The sequence below is a fragment of the Ailuropoda melanoleuca genome, chromosome 16 (assembly GCF_002007445.2).
Source record: "Ailuropoda melanoleuca isolate Jingjing chromosome 16, ASM200744v2, whole genome shotgun sequence".
Classification (NCBI taxonomy): Eukaryota; Metazoa; Chordata; class Mammalia; order Carnivora; family Ursidae; genus Ailuropoda; species Ailuropoda melanoleuca.
Window position 1 is genome coordinate 7205374 of NC_048233.1, and position 20653 is coordinate 7226026.

A 20653-nucleotide genomic window follows, 5' to 3' on the forward strand; every position below is an offset into this window, starting at 1 on the left:
AAGATCCGATGACAGGAAAACACCTCGTATACAGGTGGCCTTGAGATGAATGGCTGCTTGGAATCACATGCCACTGCCCCTTGAGTCTTTCTGAGCTGCTCACCTGGCGCCAAAGAACTGTCAGTTAAGTTTCTGGATCTTTGCTCACTGGCAAAAGGGGGTGGACGAGTAGAGTAACAGGCACAGTTGGGGCGAGGGGCATACATAAATCCGGAGATTGCAGGGCAACTCAAGTTACTAACTGGCAGATGCACCCATTACTGTTTCCGGAGGCCCTACGTACAGATTCGATCAGACAAGAAAGGGTCTCGAACCCCTTCCCCCCACGATGTCCCTCCATGCCCCACCTTCGCCCTGTCCCGGGCTTCACTATTACCGAAACCTGAACCGGGCGCCCCGCAAGCGAAAGGAGACAGTGCCATGAAGGTGGGACCCCCCCCACGCCCCTACCCCGCCCGTGGAGTGCTGGCTGTGGCTGCTGCAGGAAGGGGGTGCTGCCCTCCCTCCCCAGGGGCGGCCAGGTCTGGGAGCGGCGCGCGGCGGTGGTTCCCCCGCGTAGCCGCAGCTGCTGCAATGCGCCATTTTCCGTCCCGCAGAGTGCGGCGCTGGGGGTGGGAGTTGGCAAGGAGGTGTCGAACCCCCCACACCAGAGTCAACTCACATTTCTGTGCCGGAGGAGGGATCCGTCTTGTCTCCTAAGGCTGGGGCCAGATACCTGGCCGGGAAACGCTGCGGCTGAAGTCTACGGAGCCGCCAAGCTCCGCCTCCACCTGACCACCCGGAGCTCTAGCTGCGGTGGAAGTTACCGCAGCTGCCGCGCGGGTCCCACACTTTATTAGCGTCGGCCACGCCTCCCAGTAACGCTGACAATCCGGCGGCCCAATCGACGCCCAGGACAGGCGCCGGTCCAGAAGCCAAGCCCGACTAAGGCCCAGCCCGCCCCGCCCCTGCAAGTTGGCCAATCCCAGCTCTCCTCGCAGTCCCGACGCCGGGCCCCAGCAGTTGCCGGGGGGATCGTTCACCGACCACTACAACAGAGTTCGCTTACCAGTCTAACTAACCTACATGGCTGAGTGGAAATACGCGACTGCTCTCTGAAAGGGCGGCACCAACAGTTCGATTAAGGCCCTTTGGGTACCTGCCAGCCAATCGCTGAGCAGTTCCTGAAATCCGGGCCCGCCCACGGCCCCGGGCGCCAGAGGCTCCAGCCAATCATAGCCGCTGGCGGGCCCCTGCTCACTGTCGCCCAGACCCCGAAGTGCTAGGTAACGAGGAGGTCCCGCGGTTTACTCACAGGGGTACGCTCAGCGCTGCCCGGAGCTGCGCCCTACTTTTCCATCCCTCACAAAGAGCTCTGAGGTGTAGAATCCACCGACACAAAGCCGCGGCCCCTCGCGACCCAGTACCGGGCGCGGGGTTCGGTCGCTCCAGAGCAATTACGAAAGCTTCATTCATCTTTTCCCTTCAACCGAGCCAGCAAGCTCCTCACGCAATGTATCCTAAAACGAACTCCCCCTACAAGCCCGCCCTTCGTATCCCTCCCGCGTAGGTCACCACGTCGACTCAGTTGCCCAAACCAAAAACCTGGAAACCAGCGTAGATTTCCTTACCGGCTCATCTGTACCCCACCTCTGATAGTTCACTAAATGGAGTCGATTTTTTTCCTTCTTAGTTTTTCAAGAATTCGCTCCCATCGTATCACGGTCCTATTCTCACTTTAGTCTATGATCCCTTGCCTGGACGCCATCAGTTGTAAAGCTTAACCATTATTTTAGCTCCCGCTAAGAAAAAAAGGTAGCAAATAAACTGACATCACGCTTTCTTATCACTCCCAATTTTTATTTTATATTTATTGAAAGTGTAGATTTATATAGATACAGATTTTTATAATAGTTCACTCTTGTGCGTACGAAAAAGGAATTTAAAAAGAGTAACATGGTAAAAATATTCCCAAAACGTCACATTCAGAGCCTCTTATGATTTTTTTTTTAACTTAGTTTTAGATGTCCGTGATTTTTCACACAATGTAGTCCTCTGTGCATTCCATCAAGGGCTTTGGTGATGCAGCATTTTCTAAAAGAATGTTCCTCTTCTGTCTCTGGAATTTTCTTCCAAGCCTCAAACACCCATTTCGCAAGTTTTGATTCTTCTGAGTAGGTATGACAAATACAGTATGACTGACTACTCTCTGGCTATAGTTACAATGAAACATCCCAGTTTAGATGTTAACATGGGGGGGGGGGGAATGCCTCCTAGAATCAATGAAATAAATCTTTCTGCTTCTAGTCTTGCCCTCCCTCATATCCATCCTCTAAGAAACCACCAGGAAGATCTATCCAAATGTCATAACCCTGCGTAAACCCTTAAACCCCACCAAATCTCCCTTGGAGAAAAACCAGTGCATTTTTTAAATCAGTGCATTTTTTAAAAAAATCAGTGCATTTTTTAAAAATTAAGATGTTTTTCAACTTGTTGAAAAATAATTATAGATTCACATGAGGTGGCCCACAAAAAAATACGGGGAGGTTTGCCTATCTCCCACCACCTAGTTCCCCACAGTAGTAACAGTACAGTATTAAAACCAGGAAATTAACATTGGTACAATCCACAGAGTTTATTCGTATTTCACCAGTTTTACATGCATTCATATGTCTGTGGTTTTATGCAATATGTGTGTAGATTCCCGTAACCACCACCACAATCACCAGACAGAGCAATGACATTACTACAGGGTTCCCTATGATATCCTTTTATAGCCACACCTGCCCCCCATCCCTACAACTTGTCAGCCACTAATTTTTTCTCCATCTCTATAACTTCATAGAATGTTATATAAATAGAATCATACAGTATGAAACCTTTTAAGATTGGCTTTTTTCCTATTTTTGCCTGTGGATGTCCAATTGCTTCAGGACCATTTGTTCAAAAAGCAGCCCTTCCTCCATGATGCCCTTGAAATCCAACCAACTTATCGATAGTTTTCATTGCTGAGTAGTATTCTGTAGAATGAAGCCATAATTTCTTTAACCATCTACCTGATTAAAGGACATTTGGGCTGACTTCAGGTTGGCGCTATTATGAACAATCATGTACAGGTTTGCATGAACATGAATTTTCATTTCCCTGGGATAAATGCCCAAGAGTGCAATTCCTGGGTAGGAAGGTAATCGCATGTTTAGTTTTAGAAGAAACTGCCAAACTGCTTCCCAGAGTCATTCTACCATTTAAATTCCCACCAGTAATGTATGTGGGATCCAGTTTCTCCACATTTTCACCAGCATTTGGTGTTGTCAGTAATTTCTTTATCCTAGCCATTTTGATAGGCCTGTAGTGATATATCATTGTAGTTTTAATTCTCATTTCTCTGATGGCTGAGGATGTTGCACATGTTTTAATGTGTTTTTTGCCATCCATATATTCTCTTTGGTGAAGGGTTTGCTCATGCCCTTTGCCCATTTTCTAATTGGTTGTTCCTTTTTTTTTACTATTGAGTTTTGGGAATTCTTTAAATATTCTAGATAAAGTACTTTGTCTGCTAAGTGGTTTCTCCCGGTCTTTTTTTTTTTTTTTTAAAGATTTTATTTCTTTATTTGACAGAGAGACAGACAGCAGTGAGAGAGGGAACACAAGCGGGGGGAGCGGGAGAGGAAGAAGCAGGCTCCCAGCAGAGGAGCTCAATGCGGGACTCGATCCTAGGACCCCAGGATCACACCCTGAGCCAAAGGCAGACGCTTAACGACTGAGCCATCCAGGTGCGCCTGTCTTTTCATCCTCTTAAAGGGATCTTTCATAGAGCAAAGGTTTTCAATTCTGCTAAGATCTAATTTACCAGCTTGTCCTTGGATTATACTTTCGGTGTAAAGTCTAAGAATCTTTGCCTAGCTTAGACCCTGATGATTTTTTTCTTATTTTATTTTCTAAAAGTTGTATATTTTTATGTTTCACGTTTAAGTCTGTGATCTATTTTGAGTTCATTGTTGTATAAGGTGTAAAGTTTAGGTCAGAGTTCATTTTATTGCCTATGGATGTCCAATTGGTCCAGGACCATTTGTTGAGAAAGCAAACTTTCCTCCATTGAATTGCTTTTTTTTTTTTTTTTAAGATTTTATTTATTTATTTGACAGAGAGAGACAGCCAGCGAGAGAGGGAACACAAGCAGGGGGAGTGGGAGAGGAAGAAGCAGGCTCATAGCAGGAGCCTGATGTGGGGCTCGATCCCATAACGCTGGGATCACGCCCTGAGCCGAAGGCAGACACTCAACTGCTGTGCCACCCAGGCACCCCCATTGAATTGCTTTTGCACCTTTGTCAAAAACCAGTTTGGCAGCACAACCTAACAGCCCACCTAAAGGAGCTGGAAAAGGAACAGCAAATAAAGCTTAAAGCCAGCAGAAGTAGGGAGATAATAAAGATTAGAGCAGAAATAAATGATATAGAAATTAAAAAAAAAAAACAGTAGAACAGATCAACAAAACTAGGAACTGGTTTTTTGAAAGACTTAACAAAACTGGTAAACTCCTAGCTAGCCAGACCTATCAAGAAGAGAAGAGAAAGGACCCAAATAAATAAAATCATGAATGAAAAAGGAGAGATCACAATGAACACTGAAAAAAATATAAACAATTAAAAGATAATATTATGAGCAACTATATGCCAACGAATTGGGCAAACTGTAAGTAATGGATAAATTCCTAGAAACATATAAACTACCAAAACCGAAACAGAAAGAAATAGAAAAATTGAACAGACCCATAACCAGCAAAGAAATTGAATCAGCAATCAAAAATCTCCCAACAAACAACAGTCCAGGGCTGGATGACTTCCCTGGGGAATTCTACCAAACATTTAAAGAAGAGTTATTACCTATTCTTCTCAAACTGTTTCAAAAAACAGAAATGGAAGGAAAACTTCCAGACTCATTCCATGAGGCCAGCATTACTTTGATTCCAAAACCAGACAAAGACCCCACTAAAAAGGAGAGTTACAGACCATTATCCCTGATGAACACAGATGCAAAAATTCTCAAGAAGATACTAGCAAATCAAATCCAATGGTACATTAGAAGAATTATTCACCACGATCAAGTGGGATTATTTCTGGGGCTGCAGGGTGGTTCAATATCTGCAAATCAATCAACATGATACACTACATTATAAAGGAAAGGATAGGAACCATATGGTGCTCTCAATAGATGCAGAAAAAGCATTTAACAAAATACAGCATTCTTTCTTGAGAAAAACCCTCAAGAAAGTAGGGAGAGAAGGAACATATCTCAACATCATAAAGGCCATATATGAAAGACTCACACTTAATATCATCCTCAGTGGGGAAAAACTGAGAGCTTTTCCCCCAAGGTCAGGAACACGACAGGGATATTCAATCTCACCACTATTGTTCAATGTCGTACTAGAAGTCTTAGCCTCAGGAATCAGACAACAGAAAGAAATAAAAGGCATCCGAATCAGCAAGGAAGAAGTCAAACTTTCACTATTTGCAGATGACATGATACTCTATGTAAAAAAACCAAAAGACTCCACCAAAAAATTGCTAGAACTGATACACAAATTCAGCAATGTTGCAGGATATAAAATCAACATACAGAAATCTGTTGCATTTCTATACTCCAGTAACAAAGCAGCAGAAAGCGAAATCAAGGAATCAATCCCATTTACAATTGCACCAAAAACTGTAAGATACCTAGGAATAAACCTAACCAAAGAGGTAAAAGATCTGTACTCTGAAAACTATAGAACACTAATGAAAGTTATTGAAGAAGACACAAAGAAATGGGAAAACATTCCATGCTCATGGATTGGAAGAGCAAACATTGTTAAATTGTCTATATTACTCAAAGCAATATACACATTCAACGCAATCCCAACAAAAATAATACTAGCATTTTTCACAGAACTAGAACAAACAATTCTAAAATGTGTATGGAACCAGAAAAGACCCCAAATAGCCAAAGTAATATTGAAAAAGAAAAGTAAAGTAGGAGGCATCAAAATTCCAGACTTCAAGCTGTATTACAAAGCTGTAATCATCAAGACAGTATGGTACTAGCCCAAAGACAGACACATAGATCAATAGAAGAGAATAAAGAACCCAGAAATGGACCTACAACTCTATGGCCAACTAATCTCCAACAAAGCAGGAAGGAATATCCAATGAAAAAAGACAGTCTTTTCAACAAATGGTGTTGAGAAAACTGGACAGCCACATGCAGAAAAATGAAGCTGGACCATTTTCTTACACAATACACAAAAAATAAATTCAAAATGAATGAAAGACCTAAATGTGAGACAGGAAACCATCAGGGTCCTAGAGGAGAACATGGGCAGCAAATCTTTGGCCTTGGTTACAGCAACTTCTTACTAGACACATCTCTGGTGGCAAGGGAAACAAAAGCAAAAATGAACTATTGGAACTTCATCAAGATAAAAAGCTACTGCACAGCAATGGAAACAATCAACAAAACTAAAAGGCGACCTACTGAATGGGAGAAGATATTAGCAAATGACATGTCAGATAAAAGACTAGTATCCAGGGGTGCCTGGATGGCTCAGTCATTGGGCTTCTGCCCTTCTGCTCAGGGCGTGATCCCTTATGGGATCAAGCCCCACATCAGGCTCCTCCGCTAAGAGCCTGCTTCTTCCTCTCCCACTCCCCCTGCTTATGTTCCCTCTCTCGCTGGCTGTCTCTCTCTGTCAAATAAATAAAATCTTAAAAAAAAAAAAGTCTAGTATCCAAAATCTATAAAGAACTTATCAAACTCAACACCCCCAAAATAAATAATCCAGTTAAGAAATGGGCAGAAGACATGAACAGACATTTCTCCAAAGAAGATATACAAATGGCCAACAGACATGAAAAAATGCCCAACATCACTCATCATCAGGGAAATACAAATCAAAACCACAATGAGATACCACCTCAGAATGGTCAGAATGGCTAAAATTAACAACTCGGGGGGGAAACAGATTTTGGAATACAGAGACAGGAATCCTCTGACACTGTTGATGGGAATGCAAGCTGGTGCAGCCACTCTGGAAAACTGTATGGAGATTCTTAAAAAGTTAAAATAGAGCTACCCTATGACCCAACAATTGCACTACTAGGTATTTATCCAGAAGATAGAAAAATACTGATTCAAAAGGGCACATGCACCACAATGTTTATACCAGCACTATCAACAATAGCCAAATTATGGAAAGAGCCCAGATGTCCATCGACTGATGAACAGATAAAGAAGTGGTGGTATATATACACAATGGAATATTACTCAGCCATCAAAAAGAATGAAATGCTGCCATTTGCAACAAAGTGGACAGAACTAGAGTGTATTATGCTAAGCAAAATCTGTCAGTCAGAGAAAGACAAATACCATTTGATTTCACTCGTATGTGGAATTTAAGAAACAAAACAGATGAACATAGGGGAAGGGAAGGAAAAATAAAATAAGATAAAAACAGAGAGGGAAGCAAACCATAAGAGACTTACCTATAGAGAACAAACTGAGGATTACTAGAGGGGGGATGGGTGGGGGGGATGGACTAAATGGGTGATGGGCATTAAGGAGGGCACCTGCTGGGGCACCTGGGTGGCTCAGTTGGTTAAGCGGCTGCTTTCAGCTCAGGTCATGGTCTCAGGGTCCTGGGATTGAGCCCCATGTCAGGCTCCCTGCTCAGCGGGGAGTATGTTTCTCCCTCTCCCTCTGCCCCTAACCCGGCTCATGCTTTCCCCCACTCCTTTCTAATAAATAAATAAAATATTTTTTTAAAAAAAGGAGGGCACTTGTGATGAGCACTGAGTGTTATATGTAAGTGATGAATCATTAAACTATACTCCTGAAACCAATACTTCAGTATATGTTAACTAACTTGAATTTAAATAAAAACTTGAGGAGCGCCTGGGTGGCTCAATGAGTTAAGCACCTGCCTTCAGCTCAGGTCATGATCTCAGGGTCCTGGAATGCAGCCCCGCATCAGGCTCCATGCTCAACAGGGAGTCTGCTTCTCTCCCTCTCTGTCTTCCTCTCCCTCTGCCCTCCCTCCCCCGGTTCATGCTCGCTCTCTCAAATAAATAAATAAAATCTTTAAAAATTTTTTAAATAAATAAAAACTTGAAAGAAAAAAAATAAAAAGGTGTTATTATTTCCCTTTAAAAAATAAGTTGGGGGGGGCACCTGGGTGGGCACAGCGGTTAAGCGTCTGCCTTCGGCTCAGGGCGTGATCCCGGCGTTATGGGATCGAGCCCCACATCAGGCTCTTCCGCTATGAGCCTGCTTCTTCCTCTCCCACTCCCCCTGCTTGTGTTCCCTCTCTCGCTGGCTGTCTCTATCTCTGTCCAATAAATAAATAAAATCTTTAAAAAAAATTAGTTAGGCATATTTGTGCAGGTCTATTTCTGGGTTCTCTATTCAGTTCCACTGATCTGTATGTCTTTCCTTCTGCCAATAATACACTGTCTTAATTACTATAGCCATATAGTAAGCCTTAACATCATATAGAATTATTTCTGCCACTTTATTTTTCTTTTTCAGAATTGTTTTAGTTATTCTAGATTTTTTGCCTCAAAGGTTATTTTTTAAAATGCATTTATGAACTGACAAGAAAATAAAGACTTTGTAGACCAAAAACGAAGTTAAAGCTGGTACTCAGAGAGATAAGCTGAGCACTGAAATCTGTTTTGCCTTATGGGCATTTGCTAAAAAGTTGAATTTAGACATGGTGATGGCCTCACCAGATGCCACCATGGCATAAGAGACAGAGCTCAGGGATTTTCTAGGGTTGGAAATCTAACAGAAGGTCCCCACCATAAAGTCAGAAACCCTATATTGTCATGTAAGAGTGGGTTTAAAATATACTAACACCCACACTGCCCTAGGGGACTTCATAGAAAATTGCTTGCCTAGAACCTAGATGCCTAGTGGAGATCTTTTATTTTTCTTTCCTAAAAACAAAATGGCAAGAATTTAAAGTCGTTTTAGGTTAATAGTGCCACCAAGCACCAGGCAGAAGCAATGCAATCCTCTCTGGATGAGCTCATCTTCAATGTAGGCCCTGGGGAATTTCCACAGATACAGTTCCAAGAAATATAAATTGTGGTCAAAAATTGCAAACAAATAAGGAACAAGGTTCCAAGAGCAAGAGCCAACAGAGATAGAGATAGGAAATAAGAAAGTTAGAAAATCAAGCCAAATAGTCCAATGTCTGACTAATAGGAGTTCTAAAAAGAGAAAACAGGATATGAGATAAAATGAGAAAACAGGATTATAAGAGAAATACAAGAAAAATTTCCTGAATTGAACAAATCCTTCTGGATTAAATAATGTGCCCAACGCAAAGACAAAAGAAGCACACCAAGACACATTTTTATGAAATCGGAATATTATGGAAAAAGAGAAGATCCTAAAAGAATTCAAAAAAAAAGGAGAAAAAAGGAACAGGAATCAGAATGCATCCCAGTACAGTATTAGAAGATAGAAGACAATGTGACAGTGCCTTTAAGATTCTGAAGAAAAATGATCATTAGTCTAGAATTCCATACCAACCAAACTATCAATATAAGGTCAATATAAAAAAATAAGATCCATATATATCAAAAGGTAGAATATAGACTTTTTTCAGCATCAAATTCTTACCTCTCTTTTCAAGTAGGCTACTACAAGATGCACTCTGCCAAACAAGAAAGAAGAAGGCAATAGATGTAGGGAATGGAATGCTGGATCCACACACAGAACTAGTGAAAGAAAATCCTTGGAATGGTAGCTGTGCCACAGACCCAGAAACAAAGTGTCCTGACTGAAATAAGAAGATAGAAAAAACTGCAGGAAAGTCTCCAGAGAAAAAAAATTGATAAAGTATCTGACATGTTTAAATATTTGAAAAATAATATGAACAAGTATTTTTACAGGTCTGATGAGACATATGGGAAAAAATGGAGATAGATACATAGAAAATTATACCCAAAAAAGACAATTATTAACTTAAGGAAAAACAAAAAGTTAAATAAGAAATAGAAGTTACTTCACATTTATGTCAATTGATTTCAACAAGGGTGCCAAGACCATATAATGGGGGAAAGAATAATCTTTTCAATAAGTGCTGCTGGGATAACTGGATGTCAACATGCAAAAGAATGAATTTGGTTGCCTACCTCACCATACACAAACATTAACTCAAAATGTATCAAAAACTTAAATGTAAGAGCTAAAACTATAAAAGTCTTAAAAGAAAACATAGTTCTACGTCTCAAAAGAAGATATGCAAATGGCCAATAAGCACAAGAAAAGATGCCTTACATCATTAGCCATCAGGGAAATACAAATCAAAGCCATAGCGAGATACTACTTTACAACCACTAGAATGGCTATAATGAAAAACAAACAAACAAACAGATAATACCAAGTGTTGCCAAACATGTGGAGAAATTAAACCCTTATACACTGCAGGTAGAGATGCAAAATAATGCAGCCAATTTGGAAAAGAGTTGACAATTCCTCAAACGGTTAAGCATAGAGTTACCATGTGACCCAGCAATTCCACTTCTAGGTATATACGTAAGAGAAATGAAAATGTCCACACAAAACCTTGTTACACGAATGTTCATAGGTCACATTATTCAGAATAGCCAAAAACTAAAAACAACCCAAATGTCCACCAACTGATAAATGGGTAAATATGGTGTGGTATATCCATACAATGGAATATTATTCAGCAATAAAAAGGAATGAAGTACTGTTACATGCTATGACATGGATGACCTTGAAAGTACTGTGCTAAGTTTAAAAAACCAGTCACAAAGGATTAAATATGGTGTGATTCCATTCAGATGAAATATCCAGAATAGGCAAGAATCTATAGGGACAGAACGTGGGTTAGTGGCTCTCTAGAACTGGGAGGGAGGAGGAATTGAGGGTGGCAACTAAGGAGTATAGGGTTTCATTTTGGAGTAATGATGAAAAAGTTCAAAAATTGAGTATGATGATGGATGTACAATTCAGTGACTATACTAAAAGCCTTTGAATTGGGCAAATTGTGTCTCAATAAAGATATAGAGTTTTTAAATAAGAAACACAAGTTATTCCACAGTACACTATGTGGTAAACAATATTGACATGGTCCTAAAAATGTAGACACTGCCTACTGATTTAAGCTAAAATGCTGTGATAACTATGATGAAGAGGAGTGGGGTGTAGGGTTAATGAGAAAGGAGGGGATTGAGAAGTGTAAATCCAGTTTCCTGACAAGATAACTAATAGAGGCCACTGGCTTCCTCTTCCAAGATCAAACCTTGAGAATCTATTGAAGCTATAAGGAATCATGAATTTCAAGAACTAACAACAAAAGCAAAAGAAGGTGGTAGATACATTGATAGATATATGTATGCCAGTGGTATATACCAGTGTGGTATATGTGTGTACTGGGGAGACTGAAGACTATTGTTATGGGTTGAATCGTGTCCTTTAAAAATTTTTGTGTTAAAGTCCCGGGGCACCTGGCTGGCTCCGTTTGTGGAGCATGTGACTCTTGCTCTTGGGGTTGTGAGTTTGAGCCCCACATTCAGTGTAGAGATTACTTAAAAATAAAATCTTTTAAACAACTTTTTTTATGTTGAAGTCCTAACCCTCAGTACCTCAGAATGTGATCTTATTTGGAAATAGGGTTGTTGCAGATGTAATTAGTTAAGATGAGGTCATATTGGAGTAGAGGGGGCCCCACTCTGGTATGACTAGTATCTTTATAAAATGGGAAGATTTGGAGACACACACACAGGGAGAATGCCATTTTAACATGAAGGTAGAGAGCTGGCTGATATGTTTACAAGGAACACCAAAGATTGCCAGCAAACCACCAGAAGCTAGGAGAGAGGCGTGAAATAGATTCTCCCTCACAGCCCTCAGGAGAACCAATCCTGCTGACACTGATCTCAGACTTCTATGCCTCTGGAAATGTGAAACAATAAATTGTTGTTGTTTAAGCCACCAAAGTCGTGTATTTTGTTATGGCAGCCCCAGAAAACTTAATATGTACAGCTATCTTGAACTACCTTTTTTTTTTAAAAAAGATTTTATTTATTTATTTGACAGAGAGACAGCCAGCAAGAGAGGGAACACAAGCAGGGGGAGTGGGAGAGGAAGAAGCAGGCTCCCAGCAGAGGAGCCTGATGTGGGGCTCGATCCCAGAACACCGGGATCACGCCCTGAGCCGAAGGCAGACGCTTAACAACTGCGCCACCCAAGCGCCCCTACCTTTTATTATATACCCCAAACCAGCAATGAACGTACATATATTGTACATATGTATTACACGATTGTGTAATAGGTGGTGAGAATACCAAAAGGTACTTGAGAGTGTGTAAAGTTTGACTTATTATAATAAACACTGATAAGTTTAAGAAACCAACAGGAATAAATAAATATGTTTCTTAGAATATTAATAACCCTAAAGACAAAAATAGAACATTGTTTTCTGGGACACCACATGATCTTTACTTATCCATCGGAAGATTTGTTTCATTTTTTTAATCTTTTTTTCCCCTAGTCCCCTCCCCAGCCATAGACGTTATAAATTGCTTGTTTTTGCAAAATGTGTTATTTTCTGTTCATGAACTTCTAATTTACATACATGATTTTTTTTTAAGATTTTATTTATTTGGGGGCGCCTGGGTGGCACAGTGGTTAAGCGTCTGCCTTTGGCTCAGGGCGTGATCCCGGCGTTCTGGGATCGAGCCCCACATCAGGCTCTTCCGCTATGAGCCTGCTTCTTCCTCTCCCACTCCCCCTGCTTGTGTTCCTTCTCTCGCTGGCTGTCTCTATCTCTGTCAAATAAATAAATAAAATCTTTAAAAAAAAAAGATTTTATTTATTTGGGGCACCTGGCTGGCTCAGTCATTAAGCATCTGCCTTTGGCTCAGGGCATGATCCCAGAGTCCTGGGATCAAGCCCCACATCAGGCTCCTCTGCTGGGAACCTGCTTCTTCCTCTCCCTCTCCCCCTGCCTCTGTTCCCTCTCTCGCTGGCTGGCTCTCTCTCTCTGTTAAATAAAGAAATAAAATCTTAAAAAATATATATTTTATTTATTTATTTGAGAGAGAGAGTGAGCAACAGGCAGGGAGCACAAGCTGGGGGCGAGGCAGAGGGAGAGAGAGAAGCAGGCTCCCTGCTGAGCAGGGAGCCCAGCACTTGGGGCTCAATCCCAGGTCCCTGGGATCATGACCCAAACTGAAGGCAGACGCTTAACCAACTGAGCCACCCAGACACCCCAAGTTTACATACATGTTTTAAATCTCATTGTTTTTTTCCCCACTCAGATCTAAGTTTTAAAGACTTGTTTTAGACAATGAAAATCATAAAATCTGTAAATGATCGCAATTTGATCTTTTCTTCAATCCTCATATCCATTTCCTCTTTTCCTCCCTTCCTTTCATGAATTGACTAGGACCTTCAATACTAAGTTGTTTTTGTTTTTTAAGATTTTATATATTTATTTGACAGAGAGAGAGACGACAAGAGAGGGAACACAAACGGGGAGTGGGAGAGGAAGATGCAGGCTCCCAGTGGAGGAGCCCAAAGCGGGACTCGATCCCAGGACTGTGGGATCATGCCCTGGGCCGAAGGCAGTTGCTTAACAATGAGCCACCCAGGCGCCCCACCTTCAATACTAAGTTAAAGTGCAGCAGTAATAGCAGTCATCCTCGTCGTTTTGCTGATTTTTTTTCCTTTTCTTTTCTTTTTTTTTTGAGAGGGACGAGGATGCAGAGTAAGAGACAGAGGGAGAGGGAGGAAATATTAAGCAGGCTCCATGTCCAGCATGGAGCCTTTGGTGAGCCTCCATCTCACAACCCATGATCTGAGCTGAAATCAAGAGTCAGACGCTTAACAGACTGAGCCACCCAGGCACTCCCACACATTTTCTTTATTTATCAGTTGATTGATAGACATTTGGGTTGTTTCTTCTTTCTGGCCATCATGAATAACAATGCTATAAATGTCTGTGTACCAGTTTTTGTATGAACATGTTCTCATTTGCGCTGCGTACATACCCAACAGGAGGGGAATNTGATAGACATTTGGGTTGTTTCTTCTTTCTGGCCATCATGAATAACAATGCTATGAATGTCTGTGTACCAGTTTTTGTATGAACATGTTCTCATTTGCGCTGCGTACATACCCAACAGGAGGGGAATTGCTGGGTCATATACACCAGTGGGCACTTTTCTCTTCCCCACTTGAAATGTTCTACCACTTCTTTCTTCCCTTACTGAATTCCAACCTCTTCTAGGAAACCTCTCCTGACTAGGCCAAATACAATCTCTTATCTAGATCATTAATCTCCATGTCAGAGGTTTCCAAACATGTCTAATTAAAATTACGTGAGTGATTTCAATCAGAATTATCCAAAACTAGAGGAGTAATACTTTGATTGAGTAAAAAGCTGGAAACAGTCTAAGTAGCTATCAAAATGGAACTAGTAAAACATTATGGTAGAGAATGTGAGGATATAAACAATATCCAAGTTATATTAAGTAAATAAGAAAGGTACAGAACAGTGAGAATGGAATCCTACTCTTCTCAAAAGGAGATACACAGTTAATATATGCTTGTACATGCACAGTGTGTGTCCAAAGACTAAAAAGAATCTTTTAAGAATGGTCACCTCCGTGAAGGAGCACAAAAAAACAAGCTGTGAGAAAACTTCTCACCTGATTCACTTTAGTAATTTAAAATTTTGCATCATATGTATGGATACATTTTTAAAATGTGTTTTAAAAAAAAAACAACACATAGATGTGCAAGACTCAGCTCAGCTCTACAGATCACAAATCTTTGGAGGCAGGGACCAGGCTTTTGAAATTGTGAAACTACCAAGATGATTCTGATGATCAGTCAGGCTTAGGATGTAAACCATTCATATGGTACTTAATGCCTCATATTAAAGTGTACATGTGAGAATATATCTTTATTCCCTAACCAGAAAAGCATATTATCTACTACATTTTGTTTTTCCTATTCTCAGCTCAGAAAAGGTGCCCAATATTTCTGATGAGAACGCAGAAGCATAATTCCATTTATCTGTTCTATTTCAACCAGTGTGAAAGTGTTTTTAAAAATACATTTAACATAACAGAATTATGAGGCAATTAAAAATTACCACTTTCAATACATGAAGGGCTAAATGTCAAAAAGTGCCAGCAATAATTTTTCTTTTTTATTTTTTTTTTTTTATTTTTTTATTTTTTTTTTTTTTTATGGAACGCTTCACGAATTTGCGTGTCATCCTTGCGCAGGGGCCATGCTAATCTTCTCTGTATCGTTCCAATTTTAGTATATGTGCTGCCGAAGCGAGCACTAATTTTTCTTTTTTAAAAGCTATAGGTGGGGCGCCTGGGTGGCACAGCGGTTAAGCATCTGCCTTCAGCTCAGGGCGTGATCCCGGCGTTATGGGATCGAGCCCCACATCAGGCTCCTCTGCTATGAGCCTGCTTCTTCCTCTCCCACTCCCCCCTTGTGTTCCCTCTCTCGCTGGCTGTCTCTATCTCTGTCGAATAAATAAAATCTTAAAAAAAATAAAAATAAAAATAAAAAAATAAAAGCTATAGGTATGGCTAGTCTGCAAAGGGCAAGTGGTCCAAACCTAAGACTACAGGACTTATGGATAAGTCAGACTTCACAGTCTACACAAATGAGTAAAACTAGCATCTAGAGTAAAATAAAGTGTGTGGATAACAGATTCCAAAGAAGCCCTATTTTATTACAGGGAGCATACAAATTCCTTTCCTTATAAGGAAAAGTACTGTTCCCCTTCTCTGGGGTGACAGATATGACTCTTCCACAGTTCCCAGCTTTCTCTTCTACCGATACTTTCCATGTCGATTGAAATGTTTGTAGAGATAGCTGATGCGTTTGTTAAGGTTGTGCAGGTCATCAAGGAACATCCTATTTCCAACCATTTTCTTCTTTCGGATACAACGTTGTAATTCATTCCCCTTCCAGCCTCGAAGCCATCTGGGGCCCCTGATCAGTTCTTTGGGGTGCATTTCAAAGTCTCCTGTGAAATGTGAGAAAACGTATTATTTCCAACACAAGAGGAAAACAGACTCGAACCGGCTAAGCTTTCAGCACACAGTTGCATTTCCCTGAGCTACATCTATAGACAAGACACATTACACCACATGATCAAGAGCACAGTCTCTGGAGCCAGACTGCTTGGGGTTCAAATTCTGACACTGCCATTTACTAGCTTTGGGGAAATCACACAACGTCTCTGTGCCTCAGTTTTCTTGCCTGTAAAGTGAAAAAGTTATTATAAGGAGTAACAGCAGTGAACACAACCTCAAGAGACACTTACGGGTCTGCTCTTACTACTGAGTACCGTACCATCCTACACAGGTGAAAAAAAGTCTTTACGGCACAATTGCCATTCTGAAATTCTGTGCCATGGAGTCGCGTCTTACCCAGGATCCCGATGTTGTCATACACCCCGAACATGGCCCTCTTCTCGTTCCAACGATCAACCACTTTGGGAGGAGGGAGAGTGAGCCTTACATGGAACATTCTAGGAAGACCTAGGGATGGGGAAGAAATGGAATGAATACGAGCCGCTTACAGACAAGCAGTTCTCGGGGCGTTTTTCTACATCAGCCACTTACCCAGAGAGAAGCTTCTGCAGGCCAAGGGCACCCGGTCCCATAGGGCCCTTCCTGCCCCCAATGACAGGCTCCCTGCCATTGCTCTCGTCTCTCCTCCACAAAAGCACACCGCACGAACATAAGCGTAGCGTCGCACGTGGCCTTCAAACTGACAGTGACCTTCCGCGCTGGCCTCAGAGTGCACTAGGTGGAGGAAGCCATCTTCAGACTCACCCCGCCTCGGCCCCTCCCTCCTCCATCATAAGCCCCGCCCCCCTGGTTCCGGTGTACGGAGGCCTTGACACCTCCCCCGCCCCGGCTCGCCCCGCCCCGGCGCTTCCGGTACGCCTGCAGAAGTCTTGCAGCATCGGAAGAGCTGAGCCCCTCGTCTCGCCTTTGCTTCGGACGCCCCCATACTGAATTTCAAGAAAATTCACCCTTTCCTGGGGGGGAGGGTCCCTCAACTGTGAAGGAAATGAAGGTGCAGACCCTGGAACCCCGAGCTTTCTTTTTCTGTGCCTCTCAACAGTTTTGCGCTGTAGCTGTTTTTATTACCCCTTTCCTACAGGGGAGGAAATCTAAGGCTCAGACAGTGAAGTGACCTGCTGGACGTCACACAGCAGAGGAGATGGCGGAACGTGGATTAGAGCCTAAGCCTTCTAAACGCCCGGCTGGGACTTGCCTCCTGTCCTGGGGCGTGACTGAGTGGATCCCTACTCGAGGGGCACTACCACTTCCCGGCTAGAAGCGCAGCAGAACCAAGCGACCGCAAGGCGAAGGGGGCGGGTACTGGACCTAGGCCCCGCCCCTCTCTCAGCGGCAAGGCCCGGCTTCCCGGCTCCTGCTATGTGATTGGCGGGTCTCCGCAGTGAGTGTCGCGATTGGCCTCCTAACGGCCGTTGAGATTTGAACTCCACGTTTGTGGCTTTGCCCGCGCGGCGCCTGGCTGTGCGGCGGGATTTTGCCTCCGCCTGCTTGGGATTGGCCGGTTTCTCTGCCCGCTCGTGTGCTGCCGTGCTGATTGGTGCGTATTGTGCGCCCCGTGTTTTTTCCTTCATTTCGGCCTCACGACCTGAGTCCGAGGAGCGGCGGGAGAACTCTTCTGAGGTGTGGTGTTAATGGGCAGCGGGGAGTGAAAGACTGGGAATGTTGGGTACCGGGCAACGTGACGCGGTGTTAGGCCGCCTGGGAGAGGCGGGGAGGTTCCATGCGTCCTTGGGGTAAGATGTAGTAGAAACAGTAAGTTTTACAGATCCGCAGCGGAATATGGGCAGATCGCTTAACCTTTCTTAGCTTCAATTTCCTCATCTGTAAATTGGGCTATATTATTATGCATTCCTTGAGTTTGGCATTGGGAGAACTAGATCAGATATGATGTATTCGAATAGCCCAACGAGTACGTGACACATTGTAAACAAATGTTAAATGTTAATCCTCCCATTCTGGGACCAAGACACCCACTAGCCCATGCTGGCCCATTGTCCTGGCCTCGGGTGAGACATTCTTTCAGTGCTTAAGCTTTGTCCATAAAAACGGAAATAATAATGCTAACTTGATGGATTGATCACTTTCCGGCTCTTTAAACATTTTCAGAGCCCTTGACTCATTTGATCCCCAGAGCAACTTTGTAAAGTAATCAAAGATTAGTAACTCTGTTTTGCAGATGAGGTTCACGGGGTTACGTGACATGACCAAATGGCAGAGTTACTACTAGAATTAGATTCTAGTCCAGGGTTGATCTCACATCCTCTAAGATAATGGCACCAATTTGATATAAGTTTAATATAAGCATCATATATTGGAGGGGGGAGGAATAATAGAATCAGATAAAAAGACAGGCCTTGGATATAGACCCTTACCTATTTGCTGTTTGGTTTCCAGCCCTGTGAGCCAGTGGGGGAAAGATGTCTCCCCAGCTGTATGAGTTCCATCTGCCTTTATCCCCAGAGGAGTTGTTGAAAAGTGGAGGGGTGAATCAGTATGTTGTGCAAGAGATATTGTCCATCAGAAATCTTCCATCACAGTTTAGAGGTAAGACTCCATAGCTGCTATTGTGCCCAGCACTTCAAAACAACCATCCCACATGTAATTATATTGTCTGTCTGTTCCACTACACCACTAAGCTCCATGAGGGCAAAGAACCTGTCTTTCCTAGTCACTGCTTTTTCTTAGCATTGCTTGGGATATATTACATGGAGAGTATACACACTGACCTCCTTTCCTCAAATATTCAATAAACAGCCTGGGTGTATGTGGCTACTCTTTGGACAAAAACTAATTTTTGATCTTTACCTCTTATCATATGTCAAAATTAAATTCTGGTGGATTTAAAGGTTATAGGAGAAGGTAGCTTTCTCAGAATGTGTGGGACTTGACCTGACCCGTTTCAGGTAATACTTCTTTAAAATCTAGATCTCTTGTTTCCAAGAGTGTGCAGTCACGGCGGGGGAGAGACACACACATACATATAGCAGCTGTAACACTGAACAGTGTATGGACAATGCAGTTATCTATTGAAACCTACAGATGAACAAGACAATTTATACATTATCAGTGAGACCCCATAATGTCACTATGCTTATTGGAAGTGGTCTTATATCAATTAAGTTGCTTTGGAGAGGTACATAGAGTAGAAATTAAGACTGGAGCCAAGGGGCGCCTGGGTGGCACAGCGGTTAAGCGGTTAAGCGTCTGCCTTCGGCTCAGGGCATGAGCCCCACATCAGGCTCTTCTGCCACGAGCCTGCTTCTTCCTCTCCCACTCCCCCTGCTTGTGTTCCCTCTCTCGCTGGCTGTCTCTCTGTCAAATAAATAAAATAAAATCTTTAAAAAAAAAAAAAAAAGACTCTGGAGCCAAGCTATCTGAATCCTGGCTCTACCACTTTGATGTTGGACAAGTTACTTATTCTCTCCATGCCTCAGTTTCCTCATCTGTAAAGATAGGGATAATAACCTACTTCATTTGTTATCTCTTACAACAAGAAGGGTTGGTTAATACAGTGGCTTGATAATTTAACTCCAGCTTGTCTCCTCTTGGCCTTCCCATCATGGTTGCTAGATGGCAGCTCATTGCTCTGATGTCCAGAGGTGGAAAAGGTGATTTTTTTTTTTTATCTTATGCCTTTTCTTTTTCTTTTTTCTTTTCTTTTTCTTCTTTCTTTTTTTAAACTTTACCAGAAGCCTCCCAACAGATTTAGCCAGAATTGGATTTTGCCTATTTCCCTAACTAATTTACTGGTGAGGGAAATAGAATCACCCAGATTGTCTAAATTGATCAAGATTATCTAGGAGCCTCCCCAAACCTAGACATATCACCATTTGGTAAGCAAAGAAGGCAGAGTGTGGAGTTCAACGGGTAGGTGGCTAGCCAACAGTATCCACTGTAGGGGAGAGATAGAACGTTCTCTCCTTCCCAGTTGCACAGGCTACATTGTAGTCATTTGTTCTTCAGTTATTATAACGCATCATTTGTTAAATAGATAATCACTCTAAGAGTTCTTTTTATAACAATTGCATTGCTTTTGGTGTTTAGAGCCCTAACTATAAGTTCTATAAGGTCAGATCATTGAATTTGTTGAACAAGTATTTACTGACATCATACTGTGTGCCAGGCAGTATTCTGGGTACTGGATATACAACAGTGAACAAAACAGACAAGTTGACAGAGTTCTTTCTCTCAAGGTTCTCAACAAGGAATAAATAAATACGGGATATATTAGATGGTTACAAGTGCCAGGGAGAAAAATAAGCAAGATAAACAAGATATGGTGTGGCGGGATAGGAACTTCATTTTATGTTGAATGATCAGAGAAGGCTTGCTGATAGGTGACATTCAAGCAGAGGCCTTAAAAGTGAGGAAGTGAACTATGCCAATTCTCATAGGCATTCTAAGCAGAGAGAAAAGCCAGTACCATGGCTCTGAGGTGGGAAAATACCAATGTGGTTGGAGTGAAGTAAGCTAGGGAAAAAGAGGTCAGGTGAGAAGTGATGCAGATTCTTCCACAGTCATGCTCCTCAAAGTGT

General features: G+C 42.2%; 3 protein-coding genes and 1 non-coding gene across 17 annotated transcripts in view; 1 reads left to right on the forward strand and 3 right to left on the reverse strand.

The window, feature by feature from the left end:
- Positions 1-1034, reverse strand: part of VAMP1 (vesicle associated membrane protein 1) — an 82952-nt gene extending 81918 nt beyond the window's left edge. For 3 of the 10 annotated variants that reach the window (XM_011228735.3, XM_034645108.1, XM_034645109.1), the window contains exon 1: positions 662-948. In XM_011228735.3, the coding sequence (XP_011227037.1) occupies positions 662-663 (2 nt within the window). In that variant the 5' untranslated portion in view covers positions 664-948. Of the gene's footprint in view, positions 1-661 lie in introns of all 10 variants that reach the window. The other 7 variants (XM_034645105.1, XM_034645107.1, XM_034645110.1 and 4 more) reach the window with 7 other exon arrangements.
- Positions 1035-15245: 14211 nt separating this feature from the next.
- On the reverse strand, positions 15246-15352 carry LOC117796869. Its single transcript, XR_004621572.1, has one exon. It is a non-coding gene; the product is annotated as a U6 spliceosomal RNA (small nuclear RNA).
- Positions 15353-15733: 381 nt separating this feature from the next.
- On the reverse strand, positions 15734-16887 carry MRPL51 (mitochondrial ribosomal protein L51). Its single transcript, XM_002922247.4, has 3 exons — positions 16653-16887; positions 16458-16568; positions 15734-16051 (listed from the first exon to the last, which is right to left on the reverse strand). Exons 1-3 carry the CDS (start codon positions 16729-16731, stop codon positions 15855-15857), a joined length of 387 nt encoding a protein of 128 aa, XP_002922293.1. The 5' UTR covers positions 16732-16887; the 3' UTR covers positions 15734-15854.
- Positions 16888-16961: 74 nt separating this feature from the next.
- NCAPD2 (non-SMC condensin I complex subunit D2) overlaps positions 16962-20653 on the forward strand; it is a 28227-nt gene continuing 24535 nt past the window's right edge. The window contains exons 1-3 of one of the 5 annotated variants that reach the window (XM_034645073.1): positions 16962-17112; positions 17200-17851; positions 18513-18662. In XM_034645073.1, the coding sequence (XP_034500964.1) occupies positions 18536-18662 (127 nt within the window). In that variant the 5' untranslated portion in view covers positions 16962-17112; positions 17200-17851; positions 18513-18535. Of the gene's footprint in view, positions 17852-18512; positions 18663-20653 lie in introns of all 5 variants that reach the window. The other 4 variants (XM_034645072.1, XM_019802789.2, XM_034645074.1 and 1 more) reach the window with 4 other exon arrangements.

Coding starts and splice junctions, on each gene's coding strand:
- MRPL51 (XM_002922247.4), bottom strand. CDS start 16,731: ATGGCAGGGAGCCTGTCATTGGGGGCAGGAAGGGCCCTATGGGACCGG. Junction 16,569..16,652: donor CTGCAGAAGCTTCTCTCTGG/GTAAGTGGCTGA, acceptor CCCCATCCCTAG/GTCTTCCTAGAATGTTCCAT. Junction 16,052..16,457: donor TGACAACATCGGGATCCTGG/GTAAGACGCGAC, acceptor CACATTTCACAG/GAGACTTTGAAATGCACCCC.